The sequence below is a fragment of the Lithobates pipiens genome, unplaced genomic scaffold (genome assembly GCF_037356315.1).
Source record: "Lithobates pipiens isolate NorthernLeopardFrog02 unplaced genomic scaffold, aLitPip1_a1.2 Scaffold_16, whole genome shotgun sequence".
NCBI classification, from domain to species: domain Eukaryota; kingdom Metazoa; phylum Chordata; class Amphibia; order Anura; family Ranidae; genus Lithobates; species Lithobates pipiens.
In genome coordinates, this window is record NW_027507748.1 from 146,195,944 (window position 1) to 146,222,097 (window position 26,154).

At 39.7% G+C, this 26,154-nt stretch overlaps 1 protein-coding gene across 2 annotated transcripts in view; it reads right to left on the reverse strand.

Moving 5' to 3' along the window:
- RTN4RL1 (reticulon 4 receptor like 1) overlaps window positions 1–25,830 on the reverse strand; it is a 262,130-nt gene extending 236,300 nt beyond the window's left edge. For both annotated transcript variants that reach the window (XM_077480576.1, XM_077480577.1), the window contains exon 1: window positions 24,379–25,830. In XM_077480576.1, coding sequence (XP_077336702.1) covers window positions 24,379–24,391 — 13 coding nt within the window. In that variant the 5' untranslated portion in view covers window positions 24,392–25,830. The remainder of the gene's footprint in view (window positions 1–24,378) is intronic.
- Window positions 25,831–26,154: the final 324 nt, after the last annotated feature.

A 26,154-nucleotide genomic window follows, 5' to 3' on the forward strand; every position in this document is an offset into this window, starting at 1 on the left:
AGGACACCCCCAGGCAGGACAATTAAAGGAATATTTCATTTTTATTGTTTCACTTTAAGCATTATTAAAATCACCGCTCCTGAAAAAACGGCTGTTTTTTAAAACTTTTTTTTTGCATTGATACATGTCCCCTGGGGCAGGACCCGGGTCCCCATACACTTTTTATGTCATTAACTTGCATATAAGCCTTTAAAATAAGCACTTTTCATGTTAGTGTCCCACAGACCTTAACGCTGTTCGCTCATTCGTACACATTTTTTGCCTGTTCGCACGGGGGGTTGTTCATTCCTATTCTGCAGTAGTAGTATTTTATGCAAGATTACAAATATTATTTTTTTGTCTGGGTTCACATCAGCCATCAACAGCTAAACGGTGAATGACCAAGATCACTATTCTCTTTACTGGGAACATTTACACAGAAAAAAAAGCTAAAAAGGACAAAGTGTACAAAAGGTAACTTGATCCTGTGCATCATTTATGTTAAATAACACAACTATGGTAGAAACCAAATTTATGGAAATAAGTAATCTGTTGGTGCTTTTAAGAACAATACCAGCTAAATGGTTAATAAATTGCAGATCAAGAGACAACTGAAATACAAATTAGAGTGCTAGTGTACTGATATTAAACTGATACCTGTTGGATCAAAGTAAGACAAATAATGATGATAGATTGGAAAGCTAATCAACTACTTTTTACAATTAGAATTCCATACATAGCCATGAAGAACAATGTGCATGCATGCATTCTTAACAAAAAATAATGTTTTTCTTTATGAAAGTTTCAGAACCAATAAACCCTGCATTATTAAAATTATAAAAGAAAAGTCAGAGGTTACTATATTGTCACCAATTAAACACAAAGGCCAAGTGCTTCTCAGTTTACAGCAAATGTTATCGGTATAATAACATCCTTTATATAACAGGAAATAGAATTATAAGGAATGCACATCTGGAAAGCTACATGGAGCTTGTCAAGGCATCTAGAATGCCAAATCAAGTGGGAGATAAAAAAAATGAAGTGTAAAACAGACCAGCCAACCAAAACATTGTGATTTACTACTAATCTAGTAATAGATATCCTTAAATTCAGTAGAGACTTTTATTCAATGTGGCTATTTTTCCAAATATTTAGAAATCCTAAACCAGCTAAAACACCAACACCATCATTGCCAAAATTTCACATGCAAAGCATGGTATTCAAAAAGAAAAAAAAATTGGACAATGTGTTTTCTCCAGCAAAAAATACATTATTTTACATCACAATGGGACAAATAACTAGTCTAGTGTGGTCCTTGATATCCTCAGTTCTGACAGACTGCTATGATGATTGATGCAGTAGAACAACCTTTCAAGAAATCATTCATCCTAGTCAAGGATGCACACCTAGTGCATATCCATCCACGTAAGGCACTCATCCTGTGTGCAAATATTACCCTGTTCAGATGAGTATAATGTTAAATGGCTCTCACAAAACTCACAAAAGTTTTTTGATGCAACAAAGGCATGTACGCCATTGTGACACAAAAAATCCTTTAATTTTCTTAGTGGGTACAAAGTGCCAGTGAATAAAATCAATGGACAGAAATAAACTTTGCCATAGAGCCCAAGGTTGGCAATAGATGAGCCAACTTTGATAAAATTGAACAAGAAAAAGAGTCCAGTTATTATTCAAAAATATTCAATGAACATTCAGCATTCTATATATAAAAATAACCACTTACCCATATCTGACAGATAAAAAGTGAGATTTTAGTCTAACTTATCAAACATCAATTTTTGAAATAGTGTATCAAAACAAATAATCATTTATCACACAGGGCAGTTACAATATGAAAAACATCTGCTACTGTTCAAATACAAGAAGGAGATTTCAATCAATTACCCTAATATAATACAAAGTCTCAAAAACCTTTGCAAAATACGAGTTCATATGTTTGTGTTGTGCAGTTACATATGCCCCCACGTAAAGAATATTAATTGAATATTCCTCAAATACTTTGTTCATGGCCAACCTGAATCACAGCCATTATCATACAATGGTGCCCCTACAAGATGGCTTCAAGGGAAACAGAAATCAAGTGAGACATGACACAGCCACTTCTTTTGATGAAGGGCGCACATAAAACATAAACCTTGCATTTAGTTCAAATCTAGTGTAATCTCTATGAGTCAAAACCAAAGTCCACCCAGCTACCAAATTAGACTCATTCTCTTAATAACAGGAGCTCTACAAAAGACTACTCACAGAGACAAAATGCCAGGATGGAAGATATGATTGTACAATAAATGTGTCAATGTATGCAACTGAATACTATTGTACAATGACATCTCCTGACCTGTGTTTGGCATGGGAAATCCCCACCCACTTCATGGATAGCCAAATTAGCTGCAGATTGAGTCACCTAAAGCTAAGCATTGGCAATGCCAATCATTTCAGTTAGTATGTGGGCAAACTGATAAGCAGATTGCGCAGTCCCATTCCCAAAAGCAGCAGTGACATAATGGCTAGCCAAGAGGGAGTGCGGTTACTGTACCTTGTTATGATGATTTAAAGTAGTTCTGAATCCAATCACTAAAATTTTGTATTAGCTAAGGAACCAAAGATCTGCTTTTGGCAAAAACTTTTGTCCCAATACGCTTCAATTTATTGCAGTGTTGGTATGCCGAGAATAGAGCTGGGTGAACTTTGCAGGGGTTACATTATCCATGGACATCCAATTGCTGGAAAGGGGTGTTGTGAGAGCAGGAAGTAGCAGAAGGGGAGATGGTGGTGACATTAGAAGGATCGGTAATTGAAGGATGGATCTGTCACCACTAGAAGAAGGCACCATTTGAGTTAAATGTGCTATAATGTTCAAATATGCTGTGCACACTTGCACACTATTGCAAGAGCCCACCATTAGCCTGTTAAATTTAGCTCTGATTTAACATGGTAACATAATTGTAATCTTTCTAAATCTAAAGCATTTATTGAAATAATACCTAATGGTCCCCTATTCAGGCACTTCTTATTAGCCCATGTACACTCCGATTGAAAATGTCCGATCGGACCGTGTTATTGGATAATCCGACAGTGTGTGGGCTCCATCAGACTGTTTCTGTCGGAATATCCGACTGACAAAGTTTTAGAGCTGGGCTATAAAATTTTCTGACAACATGGTCCGATGGGACTTTGTCCTATCATTTGTAGAGAATTCCGATCAGACAAAGTGCCACGCTTTCTCAGATCAAATTCCTAGACCAAAGCTATTGGCTACTAGCCTGAACGTAGTCCCGTCGTAAGGAAATAACGTCACCACATTCTGAACGATTGGATTTTCCGACAACTTTGTCCGACCGTGTATATGCAACACAAGTTTCGGACAAAATTCGTCAGACAAAATCTGACGGATTTTGTTGTCGGAATGTCCGACCGTGTGTACAAGGGCTTACAGGTTGACAACTGTTTCCAGGTTGTGCTTCTGTGTTGTCACCCTGTCACATGCTTGTGGAGACTATCAGCAGTTGTGCTGAAAAACATTGTGCAATCATGCTCCACTTGTCACTATCAGTAACTGGTCCGAAGCGATGATCTGTAGCCAATGTTGGAGCAAGTACATAAGGATAGTATACAGATGAAAGAGGCTGGAGAAGATCAGCGGCAGTAAGATGCAAAAGAAAATAAAAAGACGAAAACAGCATTTTATGAAAAAAAATTGCAATTGTTTATGATCCATGGCGCTTTAGCAAACTAAAGGTAATCTAGTTAAGGTGTATGGATCTACTTTACCATGTACACAGTATCTCACAAAATTAAGTACACCCTTAACATTTTTGGAAATATTTTATTATATATTTTCATGTGACAACACTGAAGAAATTACACTTTGCTACAATATAAAGTAGTGAGCATACATATTGTATAACAGTGTAAATATGCTGTCCCCTCAAAATAAGTAAACAGACAGCCATTAATGTCTAAACCTCTGGCAACAAAAGTGAAAATGTCCAAATTGGGCCCATAGTGTCAATATTTTGTGTGGCCACCATTATTTTCCAGCACTGCCTTAACCCTCTTGGGCATGGAGTTCACCGGGCCTTCCCAGGTCACCACTAAAGTCCTCTTCCACTCCTCCATGATGACATCACAGAGTTGGTGGCTGCTAGAGACCTTGCACTTCTCCACCTTCGGTTTGAGGATGCCCCACAGATGCTAAATAGGGTTTAGGTCTGGAGAAATGCTCGGCCAGCCCATTACCCTCAACTTCTTTAGCAAGGCAGTGATCATCTTGGAGGTGTGTTTGGGGTCATTATCATGTTGGAATACTGCCCTGTGGCCCAGTCTCTGAAGGGAGAGGTTTATGCTCTGCTTCAGTATGTCACAGTACATGTTGGCATTCATGGTTCCCTCAATGAACTGTAGCTCCCCAGTGCCGGCAGCACTCATGCAGCCCCAGACCATGATATTCCCACCACCATGCTTGACTGTAGCCAAAACACACTTGTCTTTGTACTCCTCACCTGGTTTCCACCACACGCTTGACACCAAATACGTTTATCTTGGTCTCATCAGATCACATCAGACCACAGGACATGGTTCCAGTACTCCATGTCCTTAGTCTGCTTGTCTTCAGCAATCTGTTTGCAGGCTTTCTTGTGCATCATCTTTAGAAGAGGCTTCCTTCAGCAATGACAGCCATGCAGACCAATTTGATGCAGTGTGCGGCGTATGGTCTGAGCGCTGACATGCTGACCCCCCCACCCCTTCAAACTCTGCAGCAATGCTGGCAGCACTCATACATCTATTTCCCAAAGACAACCTCTGGATATGACGCTGAGCACATGCACTCAACTTTTTTGATCGACCAGATCCTCAGAGAATTCTTTGCCATGACATGCCATGTTGAACCTCCAGTGACCAGTATGAGAGAGTGAGAGCAATAACACCAAATTTAACACACCCGCTCCCCATTCACACCTGAGACCTTGTAACACTAATGCCGCGTACACATGATCGGACTATCCGGTGGACAATGCACCAAACTTTCTGAACGAGCAGACCTGCCCACACACGACCTAGTCTGCCGGACAATCCGACGGACTATGGCGGGAGTCTGCCGGACTTTTTAAATGAATGGACTTGCCCACATGCAGAGAAAAGTCTGTTCATTTTGAACGTGGCTCCAGGTAGCTGGGACTAGCGAAGGAAGTGAATGTCGCCGCCTCCATCGGCGAGATTGACACCTCGCTAGCCCCATCACCTGGTATGGACTTAAAGGGGAACTCCTACGCCGAAAAAAACATGGGGGTCTGCAGGGCCCCCTTCCCCAAAGCACCCCCCATGTTGAGGGCCCACAGCCTGGTACGGCTCAGGAGGGGGGGCGCTCGCACCCACCCCCTTTCCTGACCGACCGGGCTGCGTGCTGGGATAAGGGACTGCTATGGACTTTGAGGGGACCCCCACCCCGTTTTTTCGGTGTAGGGGTTCCCCTTTAAGTCCATACCAGGTGACAGGGCTAGCAAGGGGTCAATCTCGCCACTTCCTTCGCTAGTTCCGGCTACCTGGAGTCACGTTCAAAATGAACTGACTTTTCTCTGCGTGTGGGCAAGTCCGCTCATTTCAAAAGTCCGGCGGACTAGCACACAGGCGGCCGGATTGTCCGCCGGACTGCCGAGTCCGGCGGACAATTTTGAGTCAAAACTTATTTCTAAGTCCGCCAGACTTTTGGGAACAAAAAGTCCACCAGAGCCCACACACGGGCGGATAGTCCGATCGAGTGACATAATGAGTCACATTACACCGAGGAGGGATGAACTTACTTTTGTTGCCAGTGGTTTAGACATTATTGGCTGTGTGTTGAGTTATTTTGAGGGGGCAGCAAATTTACATTGTTATACAAGCTGAACACTCACTACGTTACATTGTAGCAAAGTGTCATTTTTTCAGTGTTGTCACATGAAAGATATAATAAAATATTTACAAAAATGTGAGGGGTGTACTCACTTTTGTGAAATACTGTACGTAAACATTTTCTGTAGTGTTAGGCTGCAATACAAAATTATATAAACTTTAATTTCTGTGGGATGGAAGTTGAGATTGCTCGATTTGTAAATCCAAGCCCTTTAGTTAACAATGTCATAACCCTGTTGTTAAACTTTATGCTATTTATTATTTTCAATCCTGCAGCTATACACAGTAAATCTGATCTAATCGTAATGTTTGTCTACATTTTGGCTTCTAAAAAAGTTCTGTACAAGAAAATGAGGATATTTATGGTGAAAACATAGCAGGTCAATGCCTAGGATAAGATCAAGGGTAAATAAAAAAGCTTATCTCCATAAAATACATTAGCCATTCCAATGCTTTTCTTTGCAGTTATGTGCTGTTTCCCGTCACATGCCTGTGGGATGCTGAGCAATGTGGGTGTCCAGACGAACAAGGATTTGGTCGAACAACAAGATCACTTCATTAATGAGAACTGAAACAGCTCCAAAAACAGCTCCAGCCTGTGTTCTACTGATCCGCTGTGCTCTGTCAAATATCCTGACTCAGTCCATCTCCTTAGTTTTCGACTATTTAGTGCTCATCATAAAATAAATTTCTACATTCAAGCAAAACGCTAAAAGCAAACAACTGACCCAGAACCCCCAGCTAAATTGGTGCACCAAATCATGATTCACTGTCCCTGATGAGGTGCACAAAGCTGTTTCAGTAAGGTAATAGCTTCCTTGGAAACCTAATCATAATAGGAATGTTTGGCTTTCCAATGTAACTAACTCCATCTCAGTTCAGTTGATATCCACTATATTTAAAAATGTGCCTTCAAAGACCAGTAACTTCTTGCTGAATGGGCCAAGAATCATCATCATTTTTAGCAAAGCACAAAGTCAAGGAATGAACTGACATAGTACTTGGACTGATGTTATACGCTGGGATTTTTTTGAAATCCCAGGACAGTTCAGCAGAATCTGGGGCAGATTGGTTGTATGATGAAACTGTTGCTCTGCTTTGGAAATTATTATATACACTTTATGACCACTAATATTGAGTAGGTCATGCTTTTGCCTTCAAAACAGCCCCTTTTGCCACTAAAACAGGCCTAACCTTTCAAGGCAATGACACCACTAGACCTCTGAAGGTATGTATGCTGTGGGCTCTGGCACCAAAATGTTAGTAGCAGATCCTTTAGGATCTGTAATTAGCAAGGTGGAGCCTCAATGGACTTGTTTTTCCAGCAGATCTCTCAGATGCTCAAGCCTCCCTTTGGTATGTGACACACAAACACATTCAGCCACCCACATGATGTAAAAGTAAATGTGATATATCAAACTAGGCCTCCTTCTTCCACTGCTACATGATCCAGTTCTAATGCTCACATGCCCCTCCATATAGACACTTTTGGTTGTGGGCATATACTTTATATATTTGTGTTTTTTCACAGATAATTTATGCCTCTGCCTCTGAAGAGTGGAATAAATCCACGAAACGCGTAGGGATTTTTGGATGCATCTCATCTTCATTGGATGGTTTAGACCAGTTTTATATATACAGATTTTAGCCTTATACTGTTTCTGAGATGGTCCGTGGTAGCTAGGATGGCTGTTACATATTTACCCTACAATGTATTGTCTTTATGCAGCGGTCATATGCTTATTATACAATGAATCATTTATTGTTGTTGCCAGTTTTCTACATGCCATGTTTGTTACATGTTGTTGTGTAGTTTTAGTGATTGAGTTTACAGAATTTCAGCCCAAAATTGCCCCCTAATGTGTGTAGAAGATGGGTAATTGTATTTTTAAATCTAGCTGTTTTACTGACCAAAACAAAAGCAGGCCATCCACTATAAGAATTTTAATTAAAAGAAAAAAAAATTCTAATTGTTAGTGGCTTCAAACTGACTTGAATTTTAGATGGCAGTGAGAAGAAAATTTAAAATAGCAGGACAGAATTTTTTTTTCAAAGGAAAGAATGCGGTCTTGGTTTAGGAAAGTCTATTTACTCCAAAACTAAATGTTAAAAGCAAGTGAAAATTGGATCAACATTTGTCAATTCATCGAATGTACTGATGGGAATTTTTGTGTGAATGTTCATACAAACATTCATTTTTATAATCTATTAATGTTTGACCAGCTAATAAATAAACATTTAACTACTTGTAAACTAGTTTTTATTCACAGCATACTAGAGGAGGAAAGGCCCCAGAAAATCTTTTTGGAAGAAATTAAGAAAAAACCTCTGTATTGGGTAAGTTTTTTTTTTTTTTTTAAATCAACACACACTGATAGTATAATAAATTGTGCAAACTATAAATGGGACTCACCATTAAAAACAGTTTAACCTTTGAAAACAGTTTCATTTAAAATCAGCATTTTATAACCAATATATCAGAAGCCTGAAATAGACTACATGTCCCATCTGTATCATTGCAGCAGTAACCATGATGGCTGTTCTTCTACAGCTCACTTTCAGCTGTGGTTACCGTATCCCACTGATTCTAGAAAATAGCACAACTTGGTACAATGATGTGATCAATGTCAATGTTCGCCTGTCTCCTGAACTGGTAATACATTGTCTGAATAAAGCCATTCATAACATTAAGCTACTGAGTGGTCTTTCTTACCACAGAATCCGAAACTATTCTTGACGATGTCTAGACTACAAAGCAAGTCAGAACTCATGCAAGCAGGCATCTTGTTCTTCTAATTGAAAAAAAATGGTTTAATTCAAGATATATCATGAGATGAACAGCAATTTAGATTAGATGAAGCAGTTTTTCACTAAACGAAAGGTACTATGAGCAAACCTTTGCCTAAGAAATACAATACCATTTATTCTTATTTCATCAAAGCCTTACTTTTTAAAAGAAATGTATAGTCTTTTTGATAATGTATTAGAAGTACGTGGAAAAGGGATCAGCATGATGTAAATAATGTTATCAATGCCTGGATTAATAGTTTTTAATTATACAAGTACATGGGGCAGCCATATTGGCTTAGTGTATACATGCTCAGATTCTGTGTCCTGCAGTGCTACATAGTGGTTCTGTTTTTCTTGCACAGTGGGTCTACGAATCATTGAAAACAATGCAATCTCTGTGAGGCCAATAGCTTATCTCAGTGGTGAAACTTCAGACAGAGGTAGAAAAAACTCCATTCAGTCTAGCTATGCATTGGCTTTTCAAAAATGCTCAACAAAAGTGTTTTTACTTAACACTAGCACAAATACCTGAATTTAATATCAGCGTCTTGTAATCACTGTCTAATCTGTGAGCTTGTTTGGACTGGGGAAGGGGGTACCTGGCTTTATTGTACAACTGGCTAGGATCACAAACATGCTTGAACCCAGTTAAAAATGTAAGACCATTGCCAAATATGTATTTCAACTGTTTATTTAGACATTTGCCTGACATTCTACTTCAAACAAGATTGAAATATGTTGAGTCAAAAGCAAAACTCTCTCTAGTAGCTTACCTGCAAATCTATGAAACAAATACAATACCAAAATATGGAAAAGTAAGCATATAAAAATATGAAAGTAACATAACAAACTTCAACAAAACGGTAAACGCTGCAATAATGATTATAAAAATATGTCTACTAAAAGTGTATAATGGTGTCTCTGGCCAGTTCATTGAAAATGACTTTAACTTCCTCAAAGTAAGTTAATTATTTTTACATCATATTCTGCTCATACCCAAACCATATTATGATCTGGCCAAAGTAGGCCAGCTTTTTTCAGTGCTTTTCTATAGTGACCTTAGCTCAGGCTTATTAAGCCAGCCGGCAGTGGAAACCTACGACATGAAACATGGTGCTGTTTTGTGCAGGCCCTTTTGTCACACAATTATGTTTGCAAAAACAATAATGTGTTCTTAGGCTCAGCATACTGTTCTAGAACTGCTGCTCAGCTCTACAAACCCCCATGTAATAGAAAAACAGGAGGATAGTTCAGTTCTGACTCAAATAAAAGAAAGTCACGTGACTCCTCTCAAAAGACTCTGGCCCCTGAATTTCTTCTTCTTATGATTAAAATTAAGGTCTAGATCCTTCAAAACTGAAATTGGCATGCTACCTGATGCCTACTCTGCTGTTTGCCATGCTTTGAATAAAACTGCATGGTGACTTCAAATTTGGCTGAGCCTGACCTTTTTTTATGTCATAAGGATTTGGTATTTTGTATGGACAACATGTAGGGTCCAGGGCTGGAGATGAAAAGTGTTTTGGTATTCTCCCGAGCAGCAATTTGTATTCATAGGTTGACTAATATTCTTTTATTGAATATGTCAGAAAATAACCATTAACCAGATTTGGCCAGCCAGGGAGTAAAGATACAGGAAAAAGTAACCAAATTGTATAAATTGCATGACCTGGAGTTTTCTCTGTTACAATTCTTTTTTGTTTACAAATGATTTATTTGTCAAGTTAAAAAAAAAAAAAAAATGATAGAATCTTGTGACAGTGTACATCATAACATTGACATCAAAGGCACAATTAATATAAATCCAGAATAATTCCAAAGCATACAGGAAAAGAATATGGAAAGGGTATACATAAGGATACTGTTCAGTTAAAACATGACAACATTGATTGGTATTTAGTCTTGCATTAGCAGCGTATGCCTATGGGCTTTTCAAGCTCCCCATCTATGCTCAAATAGGTGCATTTTATCTTGTGGAGTATACAAAATCCTCTACATTATCATATTATCCATTCTTTCCAGAACGGAGGATAGGGGTACTATGGGGGGTCTTATGTACGGAAGGCATTAAGGTCTAATGGAGGTGGATTCAAATTTGACCCAGGGTACTCTTGAATCCGGGATGTCTCACTGAGCTATCTGGGAAAAACTAGGGTAGAGGAAAGGAGGATAGCCACTGGTGTGAAGCTTGGGAAGGGTAGGAGGATGGGTGGGAAAGTAAGTTGGAGTAGAAATTTTCAAAAATAGTCAGGACTTCTTTAGGGTGCGAGACCATTTGACTGGAGGTATTACAGAGTTTATATAGATGAGGGGGTGTATAGTCTGATTCAGTTTACAGGCGAACATGGAGGACACTGAATTACTTTGTAGAAGGAATGTCTTCGGACCAACGGAGGGACTTTTCAATTTTTGTGGATTAGAGGGTAGCTAACTCCAGCCTTTTTTTGGGCTACCAATTGTGCGTTGGCCAATGTCGAATTCCCTATTTGTATCTTGTGTATTTTGTTCAATTCTACAGTCAACGCATACATTTGTTGGCAGCATTCTCTATTTTTCCTTGAGTCTATGCTAATGAGATGGCCCCTTAAAATAGCCTTGTGAGCCACCCATAGAGTGCTAGGGGATATGTCCTGTGTGGCATTCAAAGTAAAGTACTTCTGGATGGCAGTAGAGATCTCTTGTCATGTGATAGGGTCAGCAAGCAGGGATTCATTTAAACACCATGTGTAAGGTTTGTCTGACAGGCCAATGAATGTAGTAGCAAGGGTCACTATATTATGGTCAGACCATGGACACATACGGATATCAGAGTTTGTGGAGTTGGCCAGGATAATGGGGGTGCATAAAATGCAAAAGAGTTGTGGGGGTGAGAGTAAAAGGTGTAATCCCTTACTCCGGTATTATGTGATTGCCATGCCTCTGCTAATTGGAAGGATTGTATTGTTTTTGGACATTGATTTGGGAAAAGCCGTCGAGGAATGGGAGGTGGTGCTTCTGTCTTCTCTGTTACAATTCTAAAGTATCATTTAGTAAATATTACCTTAATGCATCATTACCATGCAATGTTGATAATATCTTTAAATTACGAATAATGCAGATCTAAAGGACAGCAGAGGTGTTGCCCCAAAAACAAATAAAAATGCATCAGTCGCTTTTTTTCAGTTCAGATTAAAAACCATTGCACTGTTTGCCACATACAGTAGACTTTGATTTAAGCAATGTAGATTTCTGAAATATAATCCTAATAACTGAAAATTACAATTTGGTAAGTAGTCATTTTCTTTCTAGCTCAGAACAAGACAATATAAATACAACATGCCATATTGATGAACAACGGCTTCAAAAACATTATTACATTAACATTGAATTACAAGACAGCATCTAGAAAGGGAGCTACAGTATGACATTTAGTATATACTGGCATCATATAAAGGTTCACAAAAATAATGCACTCAAGCATGTTATCTTCAAAAGAAAGAACAGGGGTAAAATTGTTATTTTCACAAGTTAAAGCAGAGTTTTTCATCTAGGGTTCTGTAAGAGGTCCCAAGGGGTTCAGCAAATTTCTATCCACCCAATGGTGGCTCCAGTTTCCACTCCAGAGACTACCGCTGTGGCAGATTCATGTAATCCAAATTTTGTTCTTAGTTGTAGTAACTGAGTACCACTGGTTCATTTGATATCAGCCTGCTGACACTTTTTAGGTTCTGGCACCTGATATCAGCATTGTGAGCATACATGGGATGAGAAGAAGAATTTCACAAAGTGCTTAGAAAGCCTTTAACTTTAACTTCAAAGTGAAGGTTATAACCCCTGTCAGATTTTTTTTCGCTATCTGTGTCCCATTGCAGAGAATTCTCTTCACTTCCTGTTCCATTCCCAATGTAATTTTGCTGCTCTCATTCATAAAAATGCGTATAGCCGCTATGAAAGCAGCCTAACATAGTGTGGGGCGTGGACTCAAGCACTCTGCCTTTGGCCAATCATGACTCTCACAGCAGAGTGCACTGTAATTGGCCAAAGCATGCAGGTCAGGTGCATGCTTTGGCCAATCAACAGCCGTCGATGCACTGTGATCTCGCAGTGCATTGACGGTCTCACCATTTATTATGGGGCGTTCTGCAGGCACTCAAATTTCCTGTGAAAGCACAAGTGTTGTCTGTTAGATTCTATTTCACATTTCCAAGCCTGCACTGGAATATAATATAAGCCTAATTAATAAGGTAATACAAATAGCAATGTTGAAGTCTAACGATTAGTAAACCAGTTCACAGTAAATCGTGTAGATATACAGCAAACGGATAACTGAACTTTACACTGTTTATGGCTCACTTCCTGCATGCAGAGTTTAAATTGAGATTCCAGTCTGTGTTCCAGTGTGTACGGGTTTTGCCCATACTCAATGGGTCAATAGATGAACATAAATTTTATTGACAAGGAGCTACATAGCCTTATGAGTGTGCCATGACACCATGACGCAGAGTCCCCCTTTTTAATGGGTAAAGAACTATTTTATTTTTCTTAATGCTGGGGATCCACAGTGGATAAATGGCATTTCAAAGCAGACTACAGGTTTGGGCTTGCCGTTATCTGCCGTACCTGTGGAGTGAGCTTGATTACAGCCAATCATGAGCAGTGTTAAGTAAAGTGCAGGGACCCACTTAAGTCAACCAGATTGCCACAGTTTATTGCTTTTTGTTCTTCTAATAAGCTCAGTGGAGTCAGACTGGTTGCTAAGCATCCACTTGTACTCCTTATGTGTTATCATTTGTAGATATACTCTATATTGCACCTAATAATGTGTATTTCTGGAATCTAACAGTCACAGATGGGTTCTATGGCCATGCAACATCCCAAAGGATCAATTAAGATACTCTAATACATAACACAGGTAAATCGAAATATCTCAACTAAACTTTATTAGACAATGGCATCAAAACTCATTGTGTATACTGTATATAATAAAACATTTTTGTCTTTTGTATGTTTCTCTTTTACCATTTCTTTGTATGTGCCATTTCTTTGTATGTTTGCTATCTTTCCCACCATTTTATATGTTTGTTTAAATCGTAAATATGATCTGTGTTCTTTGCTGCCTGGCTAGAAAACACTTGGTGGGAGATTCCTCAACCCCTGACCTCATACTATTACTACTGCCTGAAACTTGGAGCACATGTCCAGCTTCACTGCGTTTACCATGACTGCCCTGGAACTAGCATGCAGCAAAATATCAACAGTGTGTCTCATTAGCGTATAGCTGTTTACAGAATTGTAAGGGTGGTTGTTCATGCATTCACAATTCGATGGGCGGTCTGCAGAGCATTTCAGATGCCTTTATAAACCTATTAGATCGACTCAGCTAGTATTACCATTATTTTTTCTTTTTTAATCAGATGCATTTTTTTATTATGTTTTTTTTTAATTTATGCAGAGAAAGAAACAAAAACCTAGTGGATACAATTAAACAATATTGATTACATGCTCCCTCCTCCCAATCAGAACTGGTCCCAACTAACAATATCATTTATAGGTGTAAAAACATTCACATATTCATTCATATAGCTTATAGTCCACCAACGCCTACAGTTCAAAAAAAGAGCATGTCCTACAAAAGTATACAAATTATATATCTTATTACCACTAGAGTGCTGATTCAATAACAACAATGTACCCAAACTTTGATAATAAACTGGTCAACAACTGGTCCCAGATAACTAGTCCCAGCTAACAATATCATTTATGGGTGTAAAAACATTCACATATCCATTCATATAGCATATAGTCCACCAATGCCTACAGTTCAAAAAAGAGCATGTCCTACAAAAGTATACTAATGATATATCTTATTACCACTAGAGTGCTGATTCAATAACAACAATGTACCCAAACTTTGATAATAAACTGGTCGACAATTGAGTCAACATTTAACTTTCAGCATTTAACTAGGATGTCATTCCTTTAATCCCACCTGTGGTCTGTCATCTGTAATTTTTTGCGCATTGCTACCTGGGACATATATCCAGAATATGCAAAGTACCCTTTGTAACATCAAGCTAGGAGTCTGTGTAAAATTAATGATGTTGGTAAAAAGCCTGGGGTTTCTAGCCATTTTCCCAACATTTTGTAAATTTATTTGGGCACCCTCTATGCTGGTATACAAGTCTCTCGCTCTCTCTCTCTGGATAACTGATATTAAGTTTACGTGAATAGGGGCAATAAGCTGCAAGAAGGAGGCCAGTGCCAGCATGTTGTAGGAACAAAAGTACTCATGACAGGTTTTCTGACTTTGCTAACTGACGTATTGCTGTTTTAGCCACCAATTTGGACAAACCGTGCCACCAACTTATTAGATGGTAGTTTTGTACGATTATAGTACTGGACAGTAAGTTTCCAAAGTTGGAAAATAGTACTTCCCTATATACCCTCTTCTGTACTTATAATCTCCTAAAACATTTCTTAATTTTACTTGTATATATAGTACTGGCAGAATTCTCCAGAACTTTGCAAGAAACATGGAAGTGCTCAGTCCATAACCCTAATGGAGGTAATGTCCCTACTCACAGTCTTTCACTGACAACTACTAGAGCCAAACTGAATATAAGCTGACAACCTACTAGTATTTTTCTGGGAGGAAACCAGGCCACCTAGAAAAGACACTCACACATCCATATTCATCGAAGAATGTTGGAAAAATCTCCTAACACAACACAGCTTGCAATTTCTATGCACTGACGCCTTAAGATTCATATCTTCCCAATACAATTGTGTAATAAGTAGACTTCTGCTCTGACAATAAAGGAACCCCTAACCTCTCCTCACCCAGAATCCTCTCCACCCTCAACAGCCCTCCCTTCCGCCCACACCATTTACTGGGAACCATTAAACCCAGAGGAGAGACAGTGTGGCGAGAGAGTGCAGCCCAGCCCTGATCTAACTCTCACTAAATAATTCAGAGCTTGCATTAACTTATAAATGAGTGTGTTTGACTGATTTTGTGGTTGATGTACAGATAAATTCTAATGAAAGACAGCTACAAGATTTTAAATAATTAATTACACTGCCACTTAACAAAGCTCGACTGGCACTCGATGCTTAACAAGATACAACTTTAGACTCACAATTTGCCCAGAGGCTTGAAGTTGGTTTTTGCCAATCAGCACTCTTAAGCCCCCATCTACTTTTCTAGCCACCTCCCCGTTATACATGAAGAAGTTATTATTTTATTAACATATGTTAGCAAGAGGTGAACATGCTGATAGTTTTGCTGTACATCTCAGTTTACAGTGCGTCTTGGGAAAGCTGCAACAGAAAAGGTGATAAGACCTGCATGTGCCGAAGACAAGTGATCCAGGCAGGGAATTAGCTATCAGGATAAAGTAACACTACTGTGCTAGGGTCTGCCTTTAATATCTAGAAAATATATGCATATGACTCAGGAAACATAGGGAGACAGGGTGCTTTGCCTGCAGTCACTAATGTCATGCAAATTAACATTTAATGTTCCACTGCTGCCAATCTGCATAGATTTGCAAACTGAAATCTATAGTAAAGTGCTAACCTGTTTATCTTGCCTTGATCCTAGCAACAAGAAACACCACATTTAATTACTAAATGCACATGGGACGTGAAGAAAATATACATGCAAGTAACAGACATTATACACTTAGGAAAATGTATACAACATATTTTGCCAATTACCGATTTTTTATACATGGAAATGGCTAAAAGAAGACTGGGTACATTACTGAATGATAGAATAATTGCTATAATTTACATGGCAGTAACTGATCTTTTAAAAAGATACAATTTCAAAGGATGGAGAGCTGGCAATCTAAATATTATTCTACACAGACATTAAATATTTTTTACAATACATTAATCAAAATATTAGACTGTTTTAGTACATGATAAATATCAAATACAAAAAAATACGTAAAAAGGTCTCAAAATGCAAAAATCTCAGATATTAATGCTTTCTTCATGCAGCCATGCAGTTGTCAGGCACCCTATGCTTCTGGGTCCAATAGCAGCTGTATGTTCTACTATGTCTCCAGTTACATTCTAAGCCCTTGTACACACGGTCGGACATTCCGACAACAAAATCCGTTAGATTTTGTCCAAAGGATTTTGTCAGAATTTGGTGTTGCATACACACGGTCGGACAAACTTGTTGGAAAATCCGATAGTTCGTAACGTGATGACGTTATTTAGTTATGATGGGACTACGTTCAGGCTAGTAGCCAATAGTTTTGGTCTAGGAATTTGATCTGAGCATTCGTGGCACTTGGAATTCTCTACAAACGATCGGACAAAGTCCGATCGGATCATGTTGTCGGAAAATTTTATAGCCCAGCTCTAAAACTTTGTTGGTTGGATATTCCGACGGAAACAGTCCAATGGAGCCCACACACGGTCGGATTATCCGACAACATGGTCCGATCGGACATTTTCCGTCGGAATGTCTGGCCGTGTGTACAAGGGCTTACAAAGAACAATAACAATCACAGATCTACTTTCATTAGTGTATAGTCATACAATGAAACATTGACATCTGCATGACCATTGACCATTACTGCTTATTAGTTGTTTTTGCATTAAAGACTAATAGAGGCCTACCTATTTATTACTGTAATGCAATCAAGCTACATACATGGTATACAATAGGTTATTGTTTCTGTGCATTTTTTACATACTATGTGCTGCTGCAATGGTTAATGCTGAATTCCAGATACAAAAACTTTCATTTAAATATATCCGTCAATAGCCACAACTGATGTGTTCATCATACGGCCTTGCAAACCCAGTTTTTACTTTTTAGCGTTGAAATCCTTATTATGCAGAGAGCAAAGCTTTGGGAGGGGGCAAACAGACCAACCCAGTACAGGCTGTCTGTACAAATCTACAGGGGAGTGAAGCAAAAAACAGTCAATCAGCATAAGGAGAGAGAGCAACAATAACTGGTCTTTATCACAGGAAGTTCCTGCACACAGCTAAAGTTTCACACTGGATTAATGCACAGATCTGGAAGAAATACACAAAGCATGCCAATATTTATGCTATGCATGCTACAGAGTTGGACCACTGCTCTCACACACAAGCAGCAGTCTGGGTCTCTAGTATTGCCACAATCACCCTTGTACACTACTCTAATCAACAGCACTGCTCAGGGAGGTAGAATGCTGATTGGAGAAGTACATGTGTGTGTGTGGGGTGTGTGTGGGGGGCGTAATTGGAATGCTGGAGAGCAGGGCTGCTGCTTGTATGTGATAGCAGTGGTTCAACTCTCCAGCATGATCCTTGAACAGGGTTTCCCTTTCTTCAGCACTGGTCATACATGGTGTAAATATCATTCCTGCAACCACAGGATAGTGATAATCACAAGAGAATCCAGCAGGCTGGTTGTACCCAAGATGATCGTTCTGTCAACTTGGTACATTCAGCCTGCCCATTAACGATTTAAAATGTGTATGGCTGGCCTTCGTTTTTAAAAATACACAAAAAAGTGAACCAATTTATTACTGATTGTGTTACAGTAATAAACAGGAAGGCTTCAATTGAGATTTAAATGAGTAAATTATACCGTTTGTTCCTTCACAGCAAATTTGTATTTATTTAACATATCAGTGTCATCGCTGAATATACTGTGCAACATGCAAAAATAACAATGATAATATTTTAAAAAAATGAAAAAGGGTACCATATTGTGCTTATTTGCATGGTGTATGTGTGCATGGAGCCATGTTTTGTGTCTTTCTGTGTGTTGCCAGTGTGTGAGTTTACATGAAGTTATGAGGTAAGGTAATAAACATGTAGATCTTTGCTTGTACTGACTATATATTAACAATACATCATGATGATCATCACTGGTTTGTATGCCAGTATGATCAATATAATATGTTATCTTTTTATGTTCCTTAGTTAGATATGATGAAAGGCCTACATGCTACTTGCATTTTTGCTAATATTATGGCTATGCGTGAGACTGTGTGTGTGCATATAACATTCAGTTGCCCCTCATTTGGATGGATTGTCTCCCTTTTGAATCTAATCCCTTTTTCATTGGTTATTTATATACATTATTGTAAAGAAAAAGTAGGTGTGAAATAAGCACAGTGGGTTTGAAGAATCTTTGCACGCTTTAAATCTTAATGATGTGCGTGATTGGCAATGTGACAATGATGTGTAATTTTTCCTAAATATTCTCTATGTAATGGGGTCCCTCTTTCCATGTAATAATATTAACGTTTTATTTTGTGTGTGTGATTGTGTGTGTTTATGCTCATGTGTTTGTGTATAATGGATCTGTTCTAGCACCCCTTATTTCACTATTCCGTCATTGAACTGGATGAAGAATGCAGGTCAGACGTACCATCCTTCACTGGCTGCATGCTTGTCCTGGGTCAAAGACTTACTTAAGTAGTAGAGAAAATATAAGGAAGTCAGCCCCCAAACATGCACCTTTAGAAATGAGTCTATAGTGGAAGCACTCATATTCCTACTTTTAAAAACTTTACTTATAGTAGCACAGTATAGAATTGGTATACCAACAAGAGTACTATTATTCTATTCTATTCTATTATTCCAGGTATCATAATATACTGTTATACCAAATATGTATCTACAATACATATTTAGTATAACAGTATAATATGATACCTGGAATAATAGTGCAATATATATATATATATATATATATATATATATATATATATATATATATATATAGTATAATATTGACATATTACATAGAATAGTAAATTGGTAATACGGGCAACGTATTAGCAGAGTAGTAGTACACATAGCATGGTTATATATACAGTAGATTTCTTACAGCAGTGTTGTTGACTGTGAAACCAGGCTTGTAGCATTACAAGCATTAGTTAATGTGTTGCATAAAAAATATTGCAGCACATATTAAGCTATTTGGTAAGACTAAAGGGCTTTAAAGAATCAATGCTCCCATTAATGGAAGCCTCCAAGGGTTCACTTTTCTGTCTGCTTGGTGCCCTTGAACACTCTTCAAGGGCAAGCGGTGAGAAAGCATCACTCTGAGGCTGGAGATTTCTGTTGATTAGTACAGTAGGTTTGAAGTCTTCTTGTAAAGAATTAAGTCAATATGGCATAGGCTGAGTGTGCTGCACCTTCAGTAAGCTTAGGAATTTTAAAACAAGGAGGATTTTCTAAAAGAATGTGTATGATGATATTTTACAAAATTATTGTTTTAAAGTACACATATATTTCTAATGCTGTATGCAGAAAGGACAAAAACAACTTAGAATGTATGCTGAAGTAACTCCCTTGGCAAAGGACCAATTATTTTTTCCCAGCAACCTGTCACCTTGACACCAAAGCACCTAGGCAGATGGGAATGACCTGTATAAACCTGCTGGGCATAGAAGACACAGCTATACAGTGTAAATTAGAATTCCTAGGGGGTGAGAATCCATATGCAGACACTGAAAAGTTGTTACCTGGATGAGTATTAAAAGAATCCCTTACAGTGTAAAATGTCTTTCCTCATACAGATCATACAACATTTATACTACAACTTTTTAAAGTCTTTCTCAAGACAAAAACTTCTGAAACCTTTAGAAGACCAAACTGGCACAAAGGAATCCAGTGCAGTCATGCATTGCAACAAGTATCCATAAATCCAGTGAGTTATATACATGGACCAACTTTTGCTGTCTCTAATCTAGTGGCCTGACTGTCATGCTATTCTCTGCCTTCAGCACCTTTCAGATCACTGTCCTGGAACAGAAGTGCAGAGTTCAGATTTTACTTTTTGCAATCTTGTTCGGAATCCATATTCAGAAAGCAATGACATTAGAGGACTAGTATAACAGGCAGTCAACTATGGGTTTAATTTGGAATGTTTAGGCTGACTCTCAGTTGTTCTCATTTTTGAGCATTCTACTCAACTGTACTTATCTTGTGTAAATAAGCCAGCAGCATGTTAGATTATGTTGAGAACTCACCTAATAAACACTCATCATTTAATGTATATATCAATCAACAACATGATCCTCTTAGGGTCTAATTGCCTAATGTGCCTAGCTTACAGTCTTCTTGTACAGCTTACAAAAATGATGGTAAATTGTACAAGAGGGAAATATTCATCAGATATCCATATACAACAGGGCTGCAGGTATATAATAAAAATGTATAAAAATAAAGAATTGAATGGATGAGAAAGCATAGGTAGATCATTTTTATACTTTAAATATTAATGAATTCTTGGATTTGATTTATCAGAACCTTTAGGTGTGTGATCCTTCAAACTTTTAAACTTTCCTAATTTTTTTAGTTGGTATAACACTAAAAATATGTATCATATTACATGAAATGACATCAGGCTGATTTAATTAAACAGTGCTCAGAACAATGATGATGTGTACAGCACAGCAACTCATGGCAACCTATCAGCTTTTAATTTGCTGTAGCAAGATCAGTGCAATATGAACTCTTTATCTGCTCCAGGTTGTTGCATTTCTATGTTCTCTTTGATAGGACCACACTAAACCCATAACAATCTGAAAATTTGGGTTGTAAGCAGACATATTGTAATGTGTGTGAGTACCAACAGATAAACTTGCCATAAGAGTCTCAGGCATGTTTTAGTAGAAGTCACACATAGACATGGAAATGGAAGCTTGTTAACACCACCTCAGCCTAGCTGTCTGCATAGATTGTCACTGTTAAGTGTTGCTAGCCCTTATACACATATGGGATTAATAGTGTGCTTTTCGCACAAACCAGGACTGACTGAGTTGTCCTCAGGAGATAGTTTGGAGAAATCGCTTCAGACACTTGCTTCATCCCCACTTTCCAGCCCTTTCCTTCAGAGAAGCAGCAAGTATCTCGCACCTTTAATAACCTGCTGATGTGATCCATGCTAATGTGTAATGTCCCTGTTCCCTTAGGGAATTACATCACCATCTGTTTTCTTCTATTTGACTTTTCTTTGCAAGGATAATGCATTTGTTCACAGGCTCTTCCTAATGTCCATTTGTGACCAATGCCACCCCAACTCCAGCACCCTGAACCTCCCCCCATCTGCTGGTACCAGTCCTGGAGTTATGGATGGGTACCAGGCAGACTTTTCAGACCATGGTGATGAGAGAGCTGTGCATTCAAGCACTATAAACCTAAATTATAACTGAATTATTGATAAGTCTACTAACATACCACTGAATTCCATCTGCCAACTGCATTCCTTGTTATACCTACGAGTCCTACGATTGAGCCGATTGTAAGCTTCAATAGCAGCGTGCTTCTGCCTTCTGTTTCCAATTATGTTCTGTACTATGAGCACTGTTTTCAGTACTTTACATAACCCAATGGTACAATAAAGATTTTTTTTTTTTATTTAAAAAATATTACATTAGCTGTGAACCCAACAAATTTTGGGGGATATACAATAGGACAAAATAAATGAGGATGTGCAGCAATAAAGCTGACCAAAGACTAGACAACTTCATGGCAATTTGGTCCATTTCATTCAGCTTTCAGCCACAACCATCTTATCATTCCCAGCTACTGAAAATAAAAATGGGATACACACTGAAGAGAACCACATCAATGCCATTCAGAAAGACATTTTCCAAAGATTATTGCTTGGTTGCTTGAAAACAAGAAACCTTTCTGGTTGAAAGCAACAAATGTCCTAATTGTATGACCAGTGTAAGATATCATCTAACAGTCCTGACTCCAATATATGTGATTTGTTGTTTTTTGTTTTATTGCACTTTGAACACTTTCATTGCTCTCTGCATTGCTAGACCGAGTGTGTTTCTTTGTGTTCCTGTAAAACGAGCCAATACATTTAACACAGGCTTTCTGCTCCACTGAGTGCAAGGTGCTGGCAAAACGTTCGCTCTTCAGTTGCAACACTTGGGCCAGTAATAAGAGATGACATCTTAAGTTTGTCTCTCTCACAGTGACAAATGCTTACAACAAGTAACTTAACACACACACACAAGAGCATAGCTAACCTGGAACCAAATTTCTGTTCAGTTAGATGCCCCAGATCTTTACAGGTGACATTAGAGTGATACACACAGCCATATGAATGCATAGTAGATGACAGGTGAAAGGGGATGTGGATTAGCCGAGCACACACTAGGAAATCAGGGGCATATATAGCAGCAGATAAAATGAGCAGACTCAGGGAATGTGGCACCTAGTGCAAGAATGGAAACAGAAGGGCAGACAGGTGAAGTGGGCAGGCACACAGCCTCACCATCTGGGCACAGCCATGAATACAACACAGGCAGGTGACATTCTCTAAGCAATTTACTTCCATTGTATTGCCTTTGTCACCTAATGCACTCCATTCTATAAAAGGATAGTCTTGACAATACTATGAGCATTTAAGATACAACACAGCCAAGTAGCCATTGTTTAATTACAGTTAAGATTTATGTGCATCGGTAAGGGATCCTTCGGTACCAAAGAAAGCTCCAAGGGCAGCACTATGAACAGTGCCATGGGCAGCACCATGGACAGAACTGTGGAGAGTATCATTGACAGCACCATGGTGAGTACTATGGGCAACCTCTTGAGGAGATCTATGGACGGCACTATAATCAGCACCATGGTCAGTACTATGGGCAGCACCATGGGGAGTTCTATGGACAGCACTATAATCAGTGCTATGGACAGCACCATGGAGAGTACTATGGACAGCACTATAGGGAGTACTATGGGCAGCACCATGGGGAGTACTATGGGCAGCACCATGGGGAGTACTATGGGCAGCACTATAGTCAGCACTGTGGACAGCGCTATAGTCAGCGCTATAGTCAGTGCTATGGACAGCACTATAGTCAGCACTATGGACAGCACCATGAAGAGTACTATGGGCAGCATCATGGGAAGTTCTATGGACAGCACTATAATCAGCACCATGGACAGCACCATGGGGTGTACTATGGGCTGCATCATGGGGAATTCTATGGACACCATCATGGGGAGTTCTATGGACAGCACTATAATCAGCTCCATGGACAGCACTATGTGGAATACTATGGGCAGCACCATGGGGTGTTCTATAGAGGGCACTTTAATCAGCACCATGGTCAGTACTATGGGCAACACCACAGGGAGCTCTATGGACAGCACTATAGTCAGAACTATGGACAGCACCATGGAGAGTTATATGGGCAGCACCATGGACAGCACTATGGAGAGTCCTATGGGCAGCACTATAGTCAGCACCATGGACAGCACTATGGAGAGTCCTATGGGCAGCACTATAGTCAGCACCATGGACAGCACCCGCTAATAAGAATAATACCCGGCAGTTTAGAGATGACAAGGCTGGGGATTTCAGGACGATGCCGCTCTGGATTCAGGACCAAGAAGAGGTTAATCATCCCTGCCTAGACTCTTTTCTTCAAGCTTTTAGCTCGCTAAGAACTTCAGCCATCTATAATACAATAATAGCCTGCTGAAAATAAGCAGCGATCGTTAATAAGAGTTGTAAGGACCATGGGAGAGCTCTGCATTTTTTGGGATGTGTGAGTAAAGCAATAATATGTCGGATATCAGTAAACTAACATCAGAAGATGTGGATGTGTTTCTACTCAGAATCCATACACATTAAATGATGGATGTCTTATTGTCGGGATGTAAGAAGTAGCTGTCAGTGTGTGATGACCTGTCACATGAACGGGTTCCCCGTTAGCACCCTACCTGTGCGCTGCATGATGCCACCTGTACGCTCCCAGGGACTGTCCGGCTCCTGCGGGCGTTCCTGTTTAATCCGAGAGGCACGAATCGGAGCCCTTCTTCCCCTGTCCGCACTTTAATGTCCAGCAGAAAGAGGCAATCCGAGGATAATTAGGGGGCACAAGTCCTGGAAAAGGTAGGAGGTCTGCAGAAGTGGAGTATGTCCTAGAAGTCTGAAGAGGGGCTGGGTGTCCCCCCCAGCTATGGAAGCAGCAACTCTCTTCGCAGTCTTCTGTCTCTGGGTATTTAGGGGGGGAAGACGCCCCCTTTTTTGGCTAAGAACGGCTCACACCTCTCCACCCCCTTAGTGTTGGGGGAGAGGAGTCTATGGAGAGTCATTGAGCCCCTTGTCACCAGAAGCTGAGCCAGGAGCTGAAAGACTGCCAAAGACAGTCAGCGCTGATGAGAGCCCCCGTCCAGCCAATTGCTCCCTTTCTGCGATCCGGCTTGTCTGTGTATGTATGTGTTTGCTCCAGCCTTCCTCAGTGTTCTCCTCCCTCCCTCTCTCCTCCCCTCTGCTCCCTCTTTCCTCCCTCTTTACCTTTTCACTCTGTCTTCTTACCTATTTCCCCTGTCTCCTTAGTACTCTTTCACTCAAAGCTCTATCTCTTCTCTCTTTCTATCCTCTCCTGTATTTTTCTCATCTCCTTCCTTTCTTCCTCTCTCCTCTCCTCTGCTCCCTCTTTTCCCCCTCTTTATCTTTTCGCTCTCTCTTCCTACCTATCTCCCCTGTCTCTCCAGCACTCTTTCACTCTATGCTCTTTCTTTCTGTTGTTCCCTCTCTCTCCTCTCCTCTCCCTCCTGTATTCCTCTGTCTCCTTACTTGTGTCTGCTGTTTCCCCAATACTCTTAAACTCTAAGCTCTTTCTGTTCTTCCATCTCTCTTTCTATTCTCTCCTCTCCTCTCCCTCCTGTATTGCTCTCTTCTCCCTCTTGTATTCCTCTCCTCTTCTCCCTCTTGTATTCCTCTCCTCTTCTCCCTCCCTCTTCACTTTTTCTCTGTCTCCTTACCTACCTCCACTGTTTCTCCAGTACTCTTAAACTCTAAGCTCTTTCTGTCTGTTCTTCCCTCTCTCTTTCTCTCCTCTTCTCTTCCTCCTGTATTTCTCTCCTCTCCTCTCTCTCTCTCTCTCTCTCTCTCTCATAAAACGCCTCCCATATAAAATTTATGAAAGCGCTTTTTGCTTGCAGAGTTCAAAAATACCATCTTATTCCCAGAGCAGGCTGCTCTCAGCTGCCATGTGATGTTGCTGCTGCCTCTTAAGGTGTTTTTCCTCTCTCTCTTCCCCTGCTGCTTTGTTACTGAGAGTTTCAGTCAAGCGAATCTGTGGCTGCTCCTATTGGAGAACAAGAGATGCCAAACGGAATGCAGGTAGCTGCCCTTTCCATGCCATGGCACCCATGTGTCTGCCTTGCTGGATGCCCCCAGGCTGTCTGCTCACATCAGCAGCAACTTCTCCAGCCCCTGATCTGAGAGATCAAACCCAGCAAGCTGCCTTCCCTATGCTCTCTAATAGGATAGAAATGAGAAAAGGCCAGTGCCCCCTCCTTTCCTAGCCTCCCTCCTGGTGTGTCCACAGTTATCTGTTCTCTACCCTCAGCCTTGAATAGGAGAAGAAAGTGGGGACAAGTTAACCCCGTTAACCAAGCCAGCGCCAGACAGGCTCCCGAGGCCCAGCTCTGTGTTACATAAATCTAGTTCTCTTAGAGATTTTTTGCCTGAGTTCAGTGATGTGGCGG